General features: G+C 38.9%; 1 protein-coding gene across 1 annotated transcript in view; it reads right to left on the reverse strand.

Moving 5' to 3' along the window:
• Positions 1-1,356: 1,356 nt before the first annotated feature.
• The window catches only part of Adam28 (ADAM metallopeptidase domain 28), a 57,670-nt gene continuing 37,309 nt past the window's right edge, over positions 1,357-21,717 (reverse strand). The window contains exons 15-22 of the mRNA XM_036199981.1: positions 17,587-17,689; positions 14,704-14,863; positions 11,956-12,036; positions 11,558-11,636; positions 4,200-4,307; positions 3,220-3,317; positions 2,497-2,565; positions 1,357-1,407 (exon numbers count right to left, since the gene is read on the reverse strand). Of these exons, the coding sequence (XP_036055874.1) occupies positions 1,357-1,407; positions 2,497-2,565; positions 3,220-3,317; positions 4,200-4,307; positions 11,558-11,636; positions 11,956-12,036; positions 14,704-14,863; positions 17,587-17,689 (749 nt within the window). The remainder of the gene's footprint in view (positions 1,408-2,496; positions 2,566-3,219; positions 3,318-4,199; positions 4,308-11,557; positions 11,637-11,955; positions 12,037-14,703; positions 14,864-17,586; positions 17,690-21,717) is intronic.

The following is a 21,717-nucleotide window of genomic DNA, read 5'->3' on the forward strand; positions in this document are numbered from 1 at the left end:
AAGTATCCTAAAAATTTAGGATAGATATAAGGTGAAGCTAATAAGAAAACTGAAAGAATTCCTTGAAACTCTGCTCTCTATGTTATAAACTATTTAATGCATCAACAATGAAGAATTAGGAACAGCAGAAGGTCAGGAGGGAAGGTGAGAGACAGCTCTCACTCTGGGATTCAAATGCTCCTGTGGGCAGTTAGCAGAAGGAGGACAGAGGCAGGAGGGATTATGGCCCTGGGAAAGTAGACCATGGCAAGCAGCCTAGTAAGAGGATGAGATACAGAGGGAGTTATGGATGTAGGCAAGCTTTCTGAGGGATAGTGTATCTATTCACACAGTTCTTGTGCATTAGTATGAGAAAGTGAGGAACTGGGGTCACCACAGCTTTGCAGCTGGGATTTTTCAGTCTGCCCTTTCTTGGTTATTGAAAACCTTACAATCAAGACACTTGGTGTCAGTCCCTGCCCCAGAGTAAACACCTTAGAACACATGGTTGGGGCTTTTCTCCTTGGCACTGGGGTGATACAAGACAATAATAGTCTCATTGTAGTTCTCTTAAGTGGGTGAAGAAGTGGGCTTATTTTGAAAATAGGAAAATAAAGTGATTTTTGTGTCACTAGGGTAAAACAGAAAAATAAGTCAGCCAGTAGAAATGGCATGCTTTCCCCATCCTTGCCAAGCTTACTTTATGAAATTACTTCCTACCTCCTCACTACTCACTTAGGGGCCACCCAATTTCCTCAAGGGTCTTCTGCTTCACCAGCTACATTCACATTGACATCACAATGTATCACAATGTTTTCTCATTAACATCACACAATTTGACACAAATAATATTTGATGAGCTAGACACCGGGCATGTGTAACTTGTTTGCTCACTAAAACTGCAAAACATCTTGACAAAAGGAACGTTGGCTCTTCTTCTTTTACATACAACAAAGGGCTAGGCACAGGGAACTACTCATGAGTAGATGGATTCTGCCTTTTACTTAAAAAACACTTGACTTATTCCAACTTGCCTTCACGCCTCTACTTCCCATCCTTTACCTCTTATAAAAATAACCATCATTTCATAAATATCTAATCCTAAGTCCTCTAGAATGAGCATCCAGAAACAATTCTTGGAAGACATTTACTTTATACAATAGACATATTAATTATTTCTCAACAGTTATGAAATACAAGCACTATTTTGTCATAATAAAGATTCAGTAGCCATGTGAAATCACTATAGAAGGAGGCCTCGCCTTTCCAGGTTCTCCAGAACAAATGTGCTATGATGAGGTTAGGGTGGCCTCAGGAGTGACAGAGACTGTGGGTTAGAGCCAGGAGACAGAAAATCCACCAGTGATCATCTGATACTTACAAGGAAACAGGAATTGGTGGTGGTGGGAAATCTGGCTTTGTGATTAGCTAGTGAGAAGATAAAAAGGGAAAATCAGCTTGGAGTAGGTTCTTCAAAGTGTGTGCACATACTGAATATGTTTCACTCTTCAAGGACAGAGACTCTGGAGACTTAATCATGCAAGTAATTCTAAACCGATGAGTTTGACACTTTCATTTAGTTGCCTGCCTATAATCCAGATATAAGCACCATGTCAACAGCCTTGTGATGACAATGGGTACTGTGGATTACTTTTTGCATCCACACAAACCATATGTTAATGTCCTAATTCCCAGCATGACGGTTAGGATTGGTGGCATTCACATCTTGTGGGTGGAGTTCTCAGAATGAGATCAGTGAAGATACAAAGAGATGATTGTGGCTCTTCTTTGTCTATTCTTTCTCTCCTCCCCACTTCCCTCTCCATTCCACATCCACCCCCAATTGATAGACCAGGAAGCCATCCTCACCGGACACCAGGATCTTCCAGATCCTCAATGTTAGAATTCCTAGTCTCAAGAATGGGCAGAAATAAATACTGTTTAATCTATATTGCCTGTGCTATTTTTTTTTCTGCATCAACCTGGACTAAAAATGGATTCTATGGAGCAGAAGAATTATACTGATTAGTTTTTGCCAACTTAATGCCTTGGACAGGCAGTCTTGACTTGTATAAGAAAGCAGGTTGGGCAAGCCATTGAAAGCAATCCAGACAACAGCCTTTCTCCTTGGCTTCTGCTCCCGCCCCGGTTACCCTCAGTGATGGACATATAAGCTATAAGCTGAAATAAATCCTTTCCTCCAAGTTCTTTTTGGTCATGATGTTTTAACTCAGCAATAGAAACCCCAGCTAAGAAATGAATATTCTCCCTTATCAACTGCCACTTCTGAGAAGGTTCTTAATGTAGGGAGTGAATTCAGAAGTAAAAATGTAGAGGCATATATTCCTCCATTTAGCATTAAAAAAAAGTTTTGCAGAAGAATTTATATTTTATATTAAATGCACGCAAATCTCAACATTCTTCTGAATCAATAGTTGAACACTGTGGGGTGATATCTTTAAGGAACATTTCCTTGAAGTTGGACTGGATGAAAGAGAAGATAAGTTGCTAACTCACGACATTTGGTGGAGGCTCATTCTCTTCCATGGGTGGATCAGACACATGGAGCTTCTTCATCTGACTCATCTAAAATAAAGGAGTCAAACTTTACACCAAAAGCACCAGGTGCCGAAGCACAGCCAGCAGAAGAGAAGCCAGCAGCCCAGTTGTAGCATTTATAGGAGAATCTCCCCAGCACTTCCAGGAAAGTGTCACTATCATCAGCACTGATGCTATGCTATCAGTCTACTTCAGCTCAAAGCCCTAAACACATAAGACATGGCAAGGGCTGTAAGTGTCATGCATGTTACATGGTTGATCATACAAACACACACATCATTTTATGTATAGAGGTGTTTACCAGGAGTGATAATTAATGAGTCAAAGTGGACAGAGTGAGAGGGAGTGGGCTAGGGGATAGGTGGCAAAGAGGGACAGGGAGGGACAGGGAAGGCAAGGAGGGAGAAGCTGTCAACATTTCTCTCCTTTATTCTCTTTGTGTTTCATAAGCCCTTTCATCAAGGGCTTTTTTTGAAGATTCTTTTTTTGTGTTAACAAAACACTAGGGGAAGTTGACTGTGCAAGTGGGCATAGAGCTCACAGTCCTTGCTATCTGCTGATGGGATAGATTTCGAGGCACCCAAATGGCAGACACACGGTCGGAATAATATAAGAAGGGAGTAAATCATAAACTTGGGCCATCACAAATATATATCTAAAACAGTCCAAACCTGAACTCACCTCCTGGGGTTGAACTGCCTTCATCTTTGGGGGTTTACACTTCTGCTTATGCAGCTTGGCATCTGTGGTGGACAGCGGCCTGTAAGTGAAAACAAGTCCTGTGAACTAAACAGCACCATCAACATGCCAGAAAGACTCAACAGAGGATGGACAACTTCCTCTGTCCACTGTGCCATGTTCCACTACTGGGCTTCTGGGTTTCCCAGCACATCCCTCAGCTGTTAGTTGCAAGTTATCTACCATTATTATCCTGTGATTTATAACTACTACTAGACATTTTCTTTTTGTTTCTTGATCCATAATGATGATGATGTTAAGCCAACTTTTATCAAAATTGTGACATTTTATTATTTTTGATTCATTAAGTATTTCCCTGAGTCATTCTGTATGAAATAAGTTCCACCAAAATAAGTCAGTCTTAGAAAAGATAGAAAATAATCTTGCTGTGTTAAGATGGTATTTGTAAGAGAAAGGATCTGCATACCAATGAAGCCTCAACTTCTCACACTGGTAAGCTTTCTGTCTCCCCTACACTCATTAAAAGTGAGTTCCATAGCCTTAAGAGGCATAGAAGTCATATTTTATCCAGAGAGAAGGAAGACTGCAGCTGCTGCATGAAGTCCTCTCAAAGATTAAGTGAGATGATAGAAAAGCCTAAGACCAATCCTAGACAACTGTCAATCAATGAATATGCTCTCTTCTATTCTTATCATAAATGCAAAACTATTTAATAATGAGGCCCAGTGTCACTGTTGTTATTAATTATGAAAATAGCCACTCCGAGGAGAAAAAGATATGTATCTGGCTGGAAGAGATTGCCTAGTCAAAGGGATACCTAGTCTCTGGTCCATGAAAAGCATAGCTGTGTGCTTTTCTCAATATTTGAAGTAAAATAAAATTAAACCTGAAGAATTAAGTTGTAGAATCCAATGTTAAATGCAGTAGAGGTTAAAGGGTCCACCATAACAGGAAGACTTAACTCTGAACTCTCTTCTGCTTCCTTCTGGCACTTTGGTGCCAGATCACCATAGCAACCACCGTAAATATGACTGCCAGCGGGAAGAGCACACCAACCACGATGGAGAAATCTACAAGAGAGAGCACGGGAACTCTACTGAGGACCAAGGATCTTGTCACACTCCAGTCTGTCTCCTTCCGTCCTTCCTTTCTTCCGCCCTCCCTCCGTCCTCCATCTCTCCATCTCTCCATCCTTCCATCCCTTCTTCCCCTCCCTCCCTTTCTTCTTTCTTTTTCAGAAAGGATTCAGCCACATATCCCAGGCCTCCATTGCACTCACTATGTAGGCCAGGCTGATCTCCAACTTGCTGTGATCCTCCAGCCTCAGACTCCCATGCAACAGAATTACAATGGAATGCCATTTCATCTGGCCTGACTATTTGATTTGCCACAAATTTTATCTAGCTTTTACCATATGAACCAGTATTCCTGGGAAGTTATATATAATGGTCAACCTTCATTATCATCATGTCTGTGGTGGGAGAGGAAAGAACACCCACCCTGAACATGGACTGGACTCCCAGACTGAATTGAAGAGGGGAATGAGCTGAAAACCCTATGAGTACTGCATCCATTCATCTCTCTCTGCTTCCTGACTGCAGGTACCAAGTGACCTACCACTTCTCTGTCCTCTCACTACTATGTCTTCCCCACCATGATAGACTGTAACCTCAAAACTGTAAGCCAAAGCAAGCCTTCCTCCCTTAAGATACTTCTATCAAGTATTTTGTCAAAAGAAATAAAGAAAGGAAGAGAGAGAGAGAGAGAGAGAGAGAGAGAGAGAGAGAGAGAGAGAAGAACACTAACAGAGTTGGTAAATGCAAATGGTGTTAATCATGATTGTGGTGCTAATGTTAAAACAACAAGTAAAAAAATTGATAAGAGACGTTCCATTGGAGGCATGTTAAATATCTTACTTGAATAAGAAGGGGAGGGAAGGGTGGAAGGGAAGAAGAGTGGCTGCAGAAATAGAAGAGTGGAGGCTGGGAGACTACAGGAGGATACGGAAGAAGGCAGAGCAGGAAAAACATATTTTAAACATTCCAGCGTTGGAATGAAATGAGAAAGAAATTGTAGCTGTGAGATGTTATTTCCCCCATTGGCAAATTAATAGCAGGGGCATGAATAAAAACATGATAGGGACATAAGTCACTTTGTCTTTGTTCTTTACCCCTGAGTCTAAGTAAAAAATTCATCCTGGATCCTTTGCAATCTCAAGTGCTCATTTCTCCTCTAATCATCTGAAGCCAACAGAAACCTAAAGGCACACACATCTGAAGAGCAGAGGAGCCACTGCTCTTGGTACATAGTCCAGTAGCAAGATTGACAGCTCCAAAAATACAAGAAAAGCTTACACGTGTGAAGACAAAACACACAGGCAAAGCAGAATTCAAGGTAAGAAAATAGTGTTTGTTCAAATATATAGTTCTCTTTAGCTTCCATAAAATCATTGTTCAAGGAAATCAAAGTAAAACCAAATGCTGTGGTATTTCCGCTAGATACAGCTTAGCTTCAGAATGGGGGTGAGTGGGCACATTTGAACTAATGTCAGAATAATAAGTATTTTAAGAACATTATATCACAGTATTTGGAATACTGTCGGTGATTACAAACACTCCTAATCTGAGAGGACAAAGTTGTAGCCTGGGGTAAAAAAATAATAATAACATTAATAACAGACAGTAATTGTGTAATTTCAGATAGAAATAATTGAACAGCAAGTCTAGCTTCTTCTATTGCTAGTAACGGTGATCTTGAACAGTATATAGCAGGAAGTTTTTACAAAACAACGTCGTCAATCCAGGAAAGTACTAAAAAATAGATTTTCTTTGTAGACATTGATGAGGTAGTAAGAATTTAGAAAAATATAAAAGAAGGAGAGTCAGTTTCTTTAATGGCATGAACTCTAGTAGGTCAGCACACTCCAGGGCAGGACCTACCTCCACTCCCAAGTGTGGACTAGATGAGGAAGAAGAGCAGAAGAAGATGGCCACAATGACTGGAAGTTGAGTGGGTAGGGAAGTAAGAGGGGGTGACTCTGGGAGGACGGGAGAGAGGGGTAAATGCTATCAGAATGCATTGTATGGGATTCTCAAGATAGTAATACTACAATTTAAGAAAAGGCAGAGAAAAATGACCCTAGAAAGAAGGTTCAGAAGTAACTTGGTAGGAGAATGCTTGCTAGCATGCATGTGGTCCTGGGTGCACTCTCCAGGACTGACAACCAAAAATGAGAAGCAGGAGGAAGGGGAGGAGGAATGGTTTAGAAACACAGAAAAGCAGCCAAGAGCAAACCTTAATAGGAACTGTGCTTTGGCTAACAGAGGCATGTCAATATATGTTTATGGACTGCAACTAATGCTCCACTCTATAGTGGGGGTGCAGGGGTGCTCAATGTTGCTATGTATCTAAAATCACTCTAAAAGGAAACTCTAGTTAAACAAAAAGAGAGATGTGGAAATTTTTAGGACATGTAATGAAAGAATGAAAAATGCACAGCCTCCAAATTCAAAAAGAAGAAAATGGTTAATAAAATGGCCAACTGGTTAATAGTACAACACAAAACAAAATTTAAAAAAAGAGTAAAAGAACACTTCACTGAGGCAAGGCACAGAGAAACTGCACAGTATGTTGAGGGCTTGTGTTCCAGTACATCGGTAATTTGTTCCCCAAATATGTTTTGAAAAGTAAAGCTAAACCCAAAGGTATGTGAGATAGCAAGGTTTTTATAAAATGCACGATTTCCTTAAAATATTCAAGTTTCAGGAGGATTAAAAAAGGATGAATGTAAATGTAAAGATATTATAGCAACAAACAGATGAAGAATTATGGTTCACCTATATTGGTCTCCAGGAACTGTAGACTTTAAAAGGCAAGAAGCTGTAGAGACACACAGCATCAGTGCACTGTGGTGACAGTGTTAATCCACTGAGAAGATACGAGCATACTAAATATGTATACAAATAATACCATGATTTTTAATTACATAGTTACTGACAGTACCAAGTTATAATATCAAAATGAAGTCAAAGGTTTATTATTTTTATTTTATTTATGTATGAAGGTATATGATTACATGTATGCATGTGCACCTTATGAATGTAGTACCTAAAGAGGCCTGAAGAGGGTGACAGATCCTCTAGAACTGGAGTTACAGATTGTGAGCTTGAGGTCTGGGAATTAAACCAGCATCATCCATAAAAGTACAAAGTGCACTTAACTACTGAGACATCTCACCAACCCCCAAATACACCTTTTAGAGTAGTTATTTATAAGATTTCTACATGTACTTGGTAGAACAACAAAAAAAAAATAAACTAATAGTTGGGATTATATATAAGCAATGGTATAGACCAACCTGGCACACAGAACATGTGTAGGCACAGGAGGACACAAATGCAAAGTTCATGTTTATAAGTTTTCTGATCATACACAGAAAACCTGCAAACATGATTATGTGCTAAGCCATAATGAATTTCAGCATATGCTCCACACCATATATTCTCTGATTACCATGTATTTATTCTAAGTATTTACTAAATAATAAATAGGAAAACCCCCCAATTTTCTTGCATGTTAGGAAGCAGATGGTAGTAGGGCAGTGGTGGGGAGAGCAAGGTCAGGGGAGTGGGATATGTAATAGTCAGGAATAAATGAACTCTGCTGTATTACACACTAAGTACAGAATAGATAGAAATGGTATAAATGAACTCTGCTGTATCACACACTAAGGACAGTATAGATAGAAATTCACTATACAGTTAAAAAATTTGGAACAGGGATTTATGAGTACCTTTAACCATAAGGAAATGATGAATGTTCTTTGCTGTACTTTATCTGATAAGGTATGTATGCAGCATGTTTGCTTTTTTTACACATATATTATGGCTCTTCTGATGTGGATAAGAAGTTAGTTTTGCTCATGCCTTTAGAGCCTGTGATTAAGACCCTAGGTAGTGAAATTGAAACCTGATAATCATGTTTATAGAGAAACTAGAGTCTGCACAGAGACAAGCCTGCTCCTAACTTCTGCTAGTACAAATCCAATTAAAAACAGTGATTTCCTATCGTACCTAACTACTCAAAAGCTATATGCCAAGCTGGAACAATAATTGTGCGTTTATATTGGCAAATCTCATTACTTCCTACTTGTGGGCACAAAATGATTCATTAGAAAAAAAATTTGTGTGGTATGACTTTTCAAATTCCACTAAGTAAATTTTAATTATTCCAATATAAGCCAGGAAAAGTAACAGCAGATTATAAAATAAAATTTTCTCAGCCAAAATAAAAGAAACTACAAGTGTTTGAAGATGCAGTTGTGTTTAAATTGACTTCAACATTTGATATTTTGGTACAAACATGTACCAAAATATCACACAGAATCTCATAAGCACATACACTTTTATGGTTTTCCTTGACAATTAAATAAGGACAAAATAAAGCAGTGTATATTCCAATATAGTTATGAAAGTAGAACTGACTTAAATCCCTAATCTTATTTCTGTGGGTTCCATGATCACATCTTTATTTATTTCTATAGAAATAGAGATATTTAGTGACATAAATAAACACTCCTAAATACAATTTAGAAAGTTGGATGAAGATAAACTTCCTAAAAGATTACTCATAGGTTTAGCAAGTTTTGTGGTCTTAAATTGTTTATTGGTATGAATCCTGCTACAAACATTACTTATAATAATGGCAACAGTGGGGGCAGAGAGTGCTGTGTCTTCTCCAAGCTGGATGGTAAGAACCACCCACTAAATGGTGGAGCTTGTGGCCCCTTCCCAAGGCCAGTGCTCTTGCAGCCTGCGGATGGCAGGCCTCTCTCTGTGCTTGTGGACTGGCTGGATGATCCACTGGGTGTCAGTATTTCTTCTGAACTTTATGGAATGGATTAATGAGGATAATGTAAAATTTGTATGTGTATCCTTTACCAACCAAATAAGAGTTCAGAACTCCCACAGTTTAACAGATAAATAAAAATAAAGGTTTCCAGAGGAGAAAAGTCACAGTTTAAGGTTATGTTAATGAAAATTGGAATCATCAAAGAGCTTTCTAATTAAATAGTTGATTCTGTTCTGAATATACCCCAAAATCCCACAAGCATGATAAATTGCAGATAATAGTATATTTGCATCATTCATAATATCATATAACCTTAAAAGGTAATGGAGTTTAGAATCTCCAAGAAGATAGGAAGTAAGGGAATTGGGTAAACAGGAGTAAGTTGAAGCATAAACATTAAAATTAAATGTTATTCTTTGGTTTGAAATGTCTAAAAAGTATTTGAACTTAGGACAAACAGTTCATTCAGGCCCATCCCTAACCACATCTCCATTCCTATCCTCTGTGTATACAGAACAGTATTGTTTCATGAACCCTGGGACAAAGCTACAGGAATCTCTCCCTAGAGTCACTGGGACTTGGTACAGGAGTACCCAAAGCTGGTTGAATCTGGCCCCAGACACCCACCTCTAACTATGCAGAGAAAGGAGTTCAAAAATTGCATTCAAGGAAAAGGGAAAGGAATTCCTAAAGAGCTCTCTCTCAGCTTAGAGGATTCTTCATGATGGCAACCCAAAGCAAAGGTTCCCACAGTGGCTCATTTCCTCTTGATGGCCTACAGGGTGGCTTGCCTCCTACTCACAGTCTTATCTTCCACTCAAAGAAGTGTCAGGAGGAGCAACAAAGACTTGAAATGCAAGGAAAACCCATGTGAGCCAGTTTGAGCCAGCTTATTCCCTGGTCTAACAAAGATAACACATGCTAAATAAAGAGTTAAATGAAATGTGGGCAGCATGTGAGTGAATTGGAGAGTACATGTAAGTAGTATGTGGGTGAACAGGACAGCACCTATAGGCAGCATATGGGGGAACAGGACAGAACCTGAAGATAGCATTTGAATGAATAAGATAGCATACCTCAAAATAAAGGAAAATAACTCAGTGAACAGGACCCAGGCCTACCATCATAATCCAAGTCATGTTCTCAAAGAGTCTCATGAATTAATATTACCTAGCACTGTGTCTACCATGGAAACAAACAAACAAACCAAAAAACCCATAAAGCATACAAGGACATATGATATATTAATGTAATATTACAAATGAAAAGTTTGAAAATATCTTTTCAATTACAATGTAATGGTGTTGAAAATACAATTTGAATGTTTCTAAAGAGACTTTGGGGATGAATATTATATGTTCAATAGCTACAGAACAAATATTTGAGAGGCTAGAAAGAAGACAATGAACCCCATATACCAGGGTAGAAGTCACTAATATTGTCAACCTGATGGATCTAGGATCATCTAGAAGACAAAGCTCTAGAAGTATCGGTGAGGAAGTTACTAGATTAAATTAAATGAGGTAGGAAAACCTACTCTAAATGTTGGTGGAACCATTCCTAGGGCCAGAGACAGAGAGATCAGTCCTAAATGGGATGTCTTTATCAAATATCAAGGATCAGAGATCTATGCAGAAGAAGACACAAAAAGACTAAAGGAGCCAGAGGTGATAAGTGACTCCATGGAAATGGACCATCTAGACGTAACAGGACAGATACACATGAACTCACAGAGACTATGACAGCATGCACAAGACCTACATAGGTTCAAACCAGCAGGGAGAAGAGGGAGTGGTCACAAAGTCCCACCCCTAATCAAGAAGCTCTTTGTAATTGATATCTGCTGGGGGAGGGAAAGTCAGTTTTCTCAAGTGGAGTCTCACTGAGTCTAGCAATCACACTCCTGGGACAAGCCTGGTGTCCAGGGAGCCAGCACAAGATGGACTCCATGTGTTTCTGCACAGTTTTTGTTTTGTGTTGGTATTTTTGTCTTATTTCTGTTTTGCTCTATTTTAGTTCTGATTTTTTTGGAGAGGGAGAGAGAGAGAGAGAGAGAGAGAGAGAACACAAACATGAAGCTGAAGCTGGGTGGATAGGGAGGTGGAGAGGATCTGGGAGGAGTTAGGGAAAGAGAAAGAATTTATTCAAAGTACAGTCTATGAAATGAATTTTAATAAAATAATATTTTTAAAATGAAGAGGCAGAGAGGTGAATACCAGCATTCATCTTTCTGCTTCCTGACTGAGGAAGCAATGTGAGCAGCTGCCTCATGCTTCCCCCTGCTACCATGACTTCCCCAACATAATAGATGACATCCTCCAACTGTGGTCCCAAATAAGCCCCACATTTCTGGAGTCAGTTTTGTTGGGCATTTCTTGTCCCAGCAGTAGGAAAGTGACTAACACAAACACAGAGGAAGAGCTTGGCAGAAGGGGACAGGTTCTCAGGCCAGAGATGCAGGGTTACCTACGGAAGACTGTGGCAGAATCCTCACAGTCTGGAGGGGCCCATCCTTCCTTGCACTGGCACTGCAGCTCATGGTCACACACCTAGTGGAAGAAGGATGCTGTGTCACCATGAGACTTAGTGCACTATTCAAGGCCCCCCTCTTTCACAATGAAGTTGATTTTGACACAAGAGAAACCCCTGCTCCCTGGCTTGCATCTGCTTAGGTGAAGTATTAACGGCATGCAGAGACTTCAGTAATGGGCTCTCAGAGGCAGTGCCCCATGCTATGTGCTCCTGGGTGTCAGATAAACATAGTAACTGTGATCACTGAGTGCTGAAGGCATTATTTCAGCATCATCACAACAGAACTGAAATTGCATAAGGCTTATCAAGCTGGGGGCATCTGCTTTCCAAACTTACTGCATGCCCCTTGCACTTCGAGGAGCAGTTGGCTGTCCTGTATGTCTTCTCCACATCCACACACTCTGCATTAATGCACACCTGAAACACCATGGAAACATGAACTTGATGGAGCGTTTCCAGTAGATCCATCTCTGTCAATGACTGGCTGGATTTGAGTCTTCAAATGGTCATCAATGCTATGTCATCCAACCCACCTTTTTAAGGAACTCTTTATTAGTTCATTGTTCCTTGAGAATTTCCTACATGTTTTGATCATAATTACTTCCCCCAACTCTTCCCAAGTCCAGCACCTACCCACTCAACTTTGTGTCTTTAAAACAAAAGAATCAGGACCAGTTTATGCTATCCAAATATTCTTGAATGTGTGGCCTTCCACCAGAGTCTGGTCAACTTTCCAAGAAATACGATTTTAGAGAAAATTGACTGTCTTCCATTAGCCACCAAATGCCAATAATACCTCAGCTAGGGGGTGGGGTTTTTTCCTACCTGCCTCCTATTTGTTGGGATTTTTGTCTGGCTTGAGCTTACACTAGTCTTGTTCATGCTGTTGCAACAGCTTTTAGTTCATATGTGCAGATGTCCTGTTGTGTTTATTTAAGATTTATAATTATTGATATTAGTCTATATGTCTGTGAGTGAATATCATATGTATGCCTGTGGCTGCAGAGACCAGAAAGGAGTGTGAGATTCCCTGGAACTGGGGTTGTATGCAGTTGTGAGCTATATGGGTTTGGGGAACCAAACTTGGGTCTTATGGAATGGCAGCAAGTGCTGTTAACCCTGACTTAACTGCAACCCACCTCAACATTTTAGGAAAATACTAGCAGGTTTTGAGAAAGATCAAACTCTATCATTTTTAGTATATAATAAAATATGTAGAAAGCTCTATTTAAGATGCCCTTGCTTCATTCCTGGTAGGTATTTCTTTTCATCTAACAGCTTCTCACATTTGGAGCTATTACTGATCACAGAACTAAGCATTGCTATAATTAACATCTGGAAGGAAGTTCTGGGATTACATTACATACAATGCTACTTCAGTAATGACTGTGAGTAGAAATCAGCTGGCATTCTTCTTTTTCTTCTCTGTGCCATTATTGGAGGAGTGGGCGTTGACTGAGCACCCACCAGTTTTAAAGCATGGAAATTGACAAAGTTTGTCTTTAGGAACCTGGATTACCTCACTCCCAATAATTTGTCTTAGTTTTCCATTTACCTAAAAATTGTGTGCTTTCATTTTTCTTTGCCGCTAATATTCCATTTTATATACATACTGTATCATCCTTATCCATTCATCTATTGATGCACATCTAGGTTGATTCCATTTCCTCGCTATTGTGTATAGAGTGTCAATGAGCATGGGTATGTAAATGTCTTTACAGTAGGATATAAATTTCCTTTGTGTTTATGTCCAGGGTTGGTATAGTTGTTTCAGTTTCCTGCACAAAGCCTACACAAAATCAAGCCAACTAACATTTCTGCCTGGATGTAGTAGATAATCTGTAGGCCCTATCCTATACTAAGGAGCTATTGGAATTGATAGCTACTGGAGAAGAGAGAGTTGTTCTTTGAGTGTGTGATAAGTGGTAGGTTTCACACTCTAGTGTATGGCCCTGCACCCTTGCACATATGAGCAGTACTAATAATATTTAGTGGGTTATTAAAGGAATGAGAAGGAAATTGATGGGGGGATAATAATGAAATTATAAGAGGAAGTGTTAGAGAGGATACTAACTGAGTTGGAGGGAGAAATGGGGATGTATCTGATCATATTTCACTATATACATGTCTGAAATTCTCAAAGAATAAAAAAGAAAGATTTCCTACCAAAATATTTATGAAGTTCAATAATATGATCCTAAGTATGTGGTGGACACATATTAAACACTATGGGAGAGATGGGTGCTGGCATGTACAAATCAAAGGCAAAAATGTATCGTGAGCATGGAGCTTCATGGGACATAGCAGGTGGCCACAGGTGTTGAGTGTGGCACTGTTCTCATTTCTTCCTTACATTTAACTTCCTTGTATGATTGTATTTGAATAAAAATGCTCTGCTAAAAGCAAACGGGAAACTTTCAACAGCAAAGATCCAAATGTATTGGAGTGGCATTCAAGGGTCACTACTAATTTGAATTATTTGACACACAATGAAGATGGCTATAGACGCCTGACTTTATTAATGGCATTGGTATCTATGTGCTTCCTGGGCTGACCAAGGCTTTCCTTAGTCCTGTGGGTAAGCTTAAACAAACATAGGTTAACTGTGGTACTTCCCTGTCCTTTTTCAGGTATGCCACAAGTGACTGGGTGATAAAAGTCTAGGCCATGAAAATTCACATCATGTCAGTGGCCATAATTATGCTTCAGAGCAAAACTTCCTCTTGTTAAGAAAAGATGCACAAAGGACAGGCTGGTGTTTCCTGCAGTGCTGGATGGTGAGCATGTGTGTGAATGTGTATAGAAGCAATACTGAAGATGGCAGGAGGCAAGGAGAGACAGTTTTGGTCCTTGGTAGCATTGCATCACTGAGTTTACCGTGCAGATTCTTGTATCTCTGAACTCACTGCGTGAGTTCATAATTGTCCTAATTATTTCTGTCTCTGCTAGTTCTTCTTCTGTTCCTCTACAGCCTACTCCTAGCAGCATGTGGACTGTGATTACAGAAATCATAATAAACAGTACTTATTTAAAATCCAGGTATTATGTGGGATAATGAATTGTGGACACACAATTTCAACTTGCCTTGTTATTTCCACACTTGGTTCCATCGGCCACCATGTCTATTCCTTGACTGGTGTCTTCGGGATCAAATAACTTACATGTCAGGAAAGATATTGTAAGTCCTTTCCATGGCAGGTTACCTGACCCGCCTTCACAGAACAACTTCCCACACATGGCATCTCTATAAACAACAGCAACAACAACAAAATTACAAACTTTATCCCAGGATTCAAATTTCAGTCTTGTACAAATGCAAACCAGCCTTTGCCTATCAATATTTAAAAAATAATATTTCCTGTACAGCAGTAATTTCTAGTTGTACCTATGTACAATTCCTTTATTCTGCACTAAAGGGACCCCCGGATAGTAACAAAATATGTTGTTTTTCAAATACAAATCCCTTTACAACTAATTTTCGCCAATTGTCTAAGCTATGGCTAATGGGGGTGGGGGCAGAATCTTCAGCCTAAATTCTAGAAAGTGGCCTTGAATAAGGGAATACGCCCCATTTGTGGGCTTTTTTTTTTAATTTTAGATGATGGAATGTGTGCTAGACTTTGTCAACTTGACACCAACTGTAGTCACCTAGGAAGAGAGCATCTTAATTGAGGAATTGTCCCCATCAGACTGGTTTGTAAGTGGGATAGTTTGTTAATTAACTATTGATGTAGGTGGGCCCAGCTTCTCTGTGGACAGTGCCATCCCTGGGCAGGTAGTATTGGGATATGTAAAAAAGAAAGATGATCAAGCCATGGGGAGTAGAGAGAGTAATTAAAATTCCCCCAAGGCCTCTGCATCGATTCCTGCCTCCAGGTTCCTGCCTCCAGTTCGTGCCCTGACTTCCCTCAGTTATGGACTATAACATGGAAGTGTAACTCATGCAAATCTTTCTTCCAAGAGTAGCTTTTTGTCAGAGTGTTTTATCGCAGAAATAGAAAGCAAACCATGAATGTGCTATCGGTAGAGTTGGGGGAGTAATCACTGAGAGAAGTGCTTGAGGATGGAGCTTGAGGATACCTTACAAAGGTACCTGGATAGTCATTTATTTTCATTATTTTACTTCCCTCAGATAAAATCTAAATGATAAAAGCCTCATTTTCCACAACACAGTGGTCTAAACAAAACCAGAGGTCTCTTACATATCAAAGCATTAAGTGCGGCCCTCAGAGATCTCCCTCTGGATCTGTAGGTTAAACTGCTCAACATTCAGGGAAGCCATTACCGACCACCAGAAAAGTCAAAGCCAATAAGGTCACAGTCAAGTGCTTTATGTGTTATTCAGAGGAAGCTTGTGAACAAGTAGTCTAGAAGAGAGAGAACAAGACTTTTCTGTTATTGCTTGTGGTTATAGAAAATATGGAATGTAAATTTAGAAAGGCACAGCTTTTCCAAACTCCACTGGGTGTTCTTCAAGAACCAGAGGATGATTCATGGCAAGGCTGTAAGCCTGGTGCTGGGCACAGGAAATGTGGAGATAACTGCCCACCACAGGCAATGACTGCTAAGTGACTAGGTGGTGTCTGGAAGAGGATGGAGTGTCTGAGCATCATGTTACACTCATTATCCACTGCTAGCAAAGCTATAAAGACCACTATACCCACAGGCCACAGAGGAGGGGTAAACCAGCCCTACTCCCTGCCCTCCCCATGTGTTGCTTTGCTGAACCTTATATATTGCCTTTTCCATAGGTGTTTCATTTTTCAATCTGCTCTGAGTTCCTATGAAGAAAAGGTCACCCTACATAGTCTGTCCTTTAGTCCCAGATCCCTCCAATGGGTCTCTACATCCCAACTAATTTGTTAATATTGTCTAGCAATATCAGTGTTCAGAAGAAAAAATCTGAAAAATGCTCCTGCTGTTCAACCTTTTGTTGTAAATTATATCTACCAAATTTGGACCAGGCATAAACATTTGATCCACTAGGAGGCAGGAGAGACTTGTTTGTGAACTGTATATGCTGTGCTTTCACAGGACCAGAGTTCTGTTTCCAGCAGCACCCTTCTAACCCCAGCTTCAGGGGATATGATGCCCTCTTCTGGCCTCTGTGGGCACCTGCAAATGTGTGGCATTCACACATAAACACATCCTAATATACATAACTAAAAATGAATTAAAAACAACATATTTAAGTTGAATTTTAAAGGTCCTCTTAAAGTGGCAGAATAAAAATAAAAATATATATCAATTTGGTGTGATTTTTTTACCTATCTTTGAGGATATCAATACTGAAATTAAAATGAGTGCTACAGGTGAATTGTATAGTCTTTCTCATGCAAATGTCACAACAAATATAAATACAAATTTATGTAGTATATGTATATATTATATTATTTATTATATATCCTGTAATATATATATATGTGTGTGTGTGTGTGTATGTATATATAATACACACACACACACACACACACACACACACACACACACACATATAATAGTGGCTGTTTCTCTAGGTAGATAAAAATTTCTACCCTGAAACTCATAATGAAAAGCACTGGATTGAAAAAGTACCTCAACTATATCTGCTTTCTTTTAAAATTTTTTCTAGATGTATTATATATGTGTGTATGAGAGAGAGAGACAGACAGACAGACAGACAGACAGACAGACAGACAGAGACTGTTTGGCCTGCATGTGTATATGTGTACCACTTGCATGAGGAAGTGAAAAGAGGGCTTCAGTTCCCCTAGAACCATAGTTACAGACTGGAAACCTCCATGTGGACGCTGGGAATTGAACCCAGGTCTTCTGTGATAGCAGAAAGTGCTCTTAATTTTTGAACAATCTCTCTAGCCTGGAAGTCACTTTCTCTTGAACTAGAATAAGCCAACAAATGTGGGAGGAAATGTGCCATTGTCCCAGTGGGGACTGTGGGGGGAAAATTCAAACAAAACTGCCACTTACTTTGCTTTGCAGGGCATGTGTGTGCCGTTCTCTATGCGACAGTATCCATACTTTGACCCACCTTCATTATGCTGGTAACATGACTTATTTGCAGCCTTGGTTCCTGGGATCAGGCACAGATGAAAGTGACATATTTGGAGAGAAAATAGATAGGAAATATAATATTATAGAGTATAAAATATAAAGTTAGCATTAAAAGCACAGATTGAATATCCCTTATCCAAAATCTTTGTGATTGGAAATATTTTGGATTGCAAATTTTTTATACTTTGAGGTATTTTCATATACACCTTGAGATAGCTACAGAATAGGACCCACCCCAAAAGTAAAATTCATTTACTGTTTCATGCATAGCTCAAACACACAGCTACTAGTCATTTTACTCATTTTTAGAGTACCTGAACTTTAACCTATTATATGAGGATCATAAGCAGATGTTGACATTTAAAATAAGTCTGCATTTTGGAGCATCTAGTGTTCAGATTTTTAAGATCAGGGATATATTGTGTTTGTGGTATTTTGGCATACTTCTACTGAGAATTTGCGGATACACAAGCCTCAATAATTTAATGTAAGAGGAGTAAGGTAGAATTTAAAATAGTCTTTTAAATATTCTGTTATAATTGCTATTTAGGTATTTGAAAATATCTGTAGGAATTGCTGAAAGTTAAAAATTTCATCCAAATCAAAGACTTAGCCAGAGAACTGTTTTCATTGCATCATTATGTTTAAGACCAACAAGTATTAATGATCAGATATGAAATGCAGCCACAACAACTAGCAGGTATGTTTAACCAAATGCCTCCTGTGTGCCAAGCACAGTGCCAAGAATCACACCTTCCATTTCCTATGTAATTGGCCTCAGACAGCTATCAGAAGGACACAAAGCTCCATAGTTCAGAACTCAGGCGTTAAGCACAATTTAGCAACTGCTTGAACTTTGGCAAGTATCTTACTTAAGCACAGAGCTTGCTCAGTTATAAAATGAGGGTGTGTGGTGTAGTTCATTAACTCAGGTTTGATGAGATAATTGAGTGGATATGTGTAAGCCACCGAGAACAGGGCCTGTTCAGTAGTATGTGGATTCTTACTCCAGTTCTCAGGTTATCCACAAGGAAGTGGAGTCCCACCCCAAGTCACACAGGAAGATAAGAAGCCAACTTTACCCACCTCTCCCCAAGCCCCAGACTCAGGCCCTGACTCAAGTTATCCCACTCTGTGATGAACAACTCTTAAACTCTGGCAAGCTGTATATAAACCTTTGAAGGATAATTAACAAAAGTAAAATGAGCAAAAGCTTATGAAGAGTTTGTTCTGTTTTCAAGGAAAAAAACCATGATATTGATTTATAAACTTGAAACATTTTTAATGAATTTCATGTTTTACTTTTCAAGATGATAAAAAAAACCTCTGTGACTCTATTTCTTGGATTATTTGGGTCTTAGAAAGATATTAATTCCTTATTATAACAGTATAGATATATTCTGGGAATAAATAATTCCACAAATAAACAAAGGAAATGTCATAGTAAAAATCCTTAACTTCTGAGTTACAGATTCTAATATTTGTGAAAGTATCATTCATGTACCCACCATCAGGTACCTTTGTAGCTACCTTTTGCCATCCAGTAACATCCTTGTGCTTTCTCTAGACTTTAAACACGGGGCTGGAGAGATGGCTCAGTGGTTAAGAGCACTGGCTCCTCTTCCAGAGGTCTTGAGTTCAATTCTCAACACCCACATGGTAGCTCACAACCATCTATAGTGGGATCTGATACGTTCTTCTGGCATAAGATCATACATGAGGACAGAGCACTCATATACCTAAAATAAATAACTCTTTAAAAGAAGAAGAATCAGTGTTAGATTAATGCACTATCGTTTATTTGATCCACCTTTATTCTTGGGTTTTAAATTCCTCTTTAATTACTCATTGCCATAAAAGACAATGTTGGAGGAAAACTTTTCATTGATAAATATTTCAGAGTTCAGCTGCTAGGGCAAAGGAGGGCAGTGCAGTGTCTTTGGCTATGTGTGTAGTTTTCCAAATCTTCATCTCTGTAAACATTCTATTAATCCACATTTTGCCAGTAGTGTGTGGTAGTAAGTGAACATCCTGTGCTGTCTTTCCAACACCTGCAGCCAGTCTTTGGTGGCTCATAAATGCAGAAAGTTAAAGGTTAGCTTATGTTCATTAATACTCTTTATAGAGCTGTGGAGTAAAGGCAGTTTTCATCTTTATTGGTTGGTCATTTTCATTTCCTTACTATAACGAAGTACTTGTTATAGCATCATCACATTTTCAGTATTTTGAGTTTTGATTTGCAGGAATACCTTGAGGATAAAAGTGTGACTTTCATTATGAATTCATGTTACAAACTTTTCAGATTAATTTAAAATAAATATGATCTTTTGTGAATCATAAAATTTGGAATTTGAAGACAAATCTGCTTTTCTAGTATTTTATGGTGGCTACCTTTGAATGAACAATTTCATGGTCTTTTCCATCAGATATCCAATAAATATGTTCCATATTAATTCAATAGATAATTTTGATACCAACTAAAGTCAGGCACTGAAAAAGAAAACTATGGAGAAAATGTACTGAGTCTCTGGATGAGGAGGTAACAAGATCTGGGATGGAGCCAGACAGTAGAGTCAGACAGAAAAGGTTAATATTCATTTAGTACTAAAAGGACATGCTGAGCTTTACTTATGCATGTAGGGTTTTCTTTCCTTGGGTTTCTGTCTTCTGAGGACACTAGTCAAGGATATCTGAGAATAACCAGCAGAAGCAGTTTTGCTGTTACCTTTAGTTTAGACTACCAGCTCCCAGGAAGTGTAATCAGAATTGCTGAGGCCAGTTTCCAGCACAATCTGGGCTCCTCTCAATGGCTTAAAGGCATTGCTCCTCAGATTGTATCTTAGTCTATCCTTTCTGAGTATAAAGGGGCTTATGTAGGATTTTTTAGAAGACCTTGAGGTGTCTTGATTTTCTGGGTTTTTTGTAGACAACAGATTAGTTTTTGTTTCTATTCTCAGTTTTGATTGAAGTTTATTTTCAGAAATTATGAGAAGTTTCTAGCATGCAATGGCACTATTTAAGTATTATTAGGAATATGAAGCTTCATTGCTTTATGAATAAATATTCCCTGTCTCATTTAACTAGGAATCTGAAAGCATGTAGGCTATGACAATTCAATACGTGGCACCATACAAATGCCAGCCAGGAAGAACAAATAATTGCTTTTTTGTTAAATGTTTTTGTTTCATTTTATAACATTTTGTAATTGACCAGTGGCTCTCTATTTCCTCCCCATAACCTCATAAGAAGTTTGCTATTTTCTTCCAGAACTTCAACATCTTTATAGACTTCACATAGAAATGAGCACACTTGGATACTCTAATTAGAAATTTGAATTTATAATCAAGCTTTTGCATCCAGTTTAAATTTGGGCTTAATGTTTTCAGCTGTCTTTACAGCACATTTTTTATTTTAAAGCCTGTACTATGATTTCCTTAGTGTGGTCACTAAACTTGGAGTCAAGAAAACTGGTCATTGAAATGTTCTCATGTTTTTCTCGCAGCTATTCTGTGTTCCATGGGTCTTTATTTACTTGTTTCTTACATGAGCTCATTGCCTATCCACCAACACTACTGTCACTCTTGTGTGCATAGATGAATTATTTGAGATTAAAAAATAACTTTTGAAAAGCTTGTCTCAAGCATGGTGTGATCAGACAGATATTAAAATAAAAAAGTGTCCAATTAATAGTAGAATTTCAATAGGACAGGCTTCTTATTTGCTACCTTTAAACCTGTGTGGTCTTAAAACAATGCCCTCATCCAGCTTGATTCCTCCACATCCTGTGTCTGAAGTCCATGGTGTCCTCAGCAATAGGACTTTACCTTCAAGTTCCAGGAGGCAACGAAGGGAAGTGGCAAAGCATGCAATATTTAAGGGGGATCTATGGGATACACCCTGAGCTACAACTCCAAGGGGGTTTTGCACTACTGGTCAGTGAGTTACTTGACAGATAGTCTATGGCTTTTGGGGGCAAGTGTTATCACTCATTGTGACACAATCACACACACACACACACACACACACACACACACACACACTTTTAAG

The sequence above is a fragment of the Onychomys torridus genome, chromosome 9 (genome assembly GCF_903995425.1).
Source record: "Onychomys torridus chromosome 9, mOncTor1.1, whole genome shotgun sequence".
NCBI classification, from domain to species: Eukaryota; Metazoa; Chordata; class Mammalia; order Rodentia; family Cricetidae; genus Onychomys; species Onychomys torridus.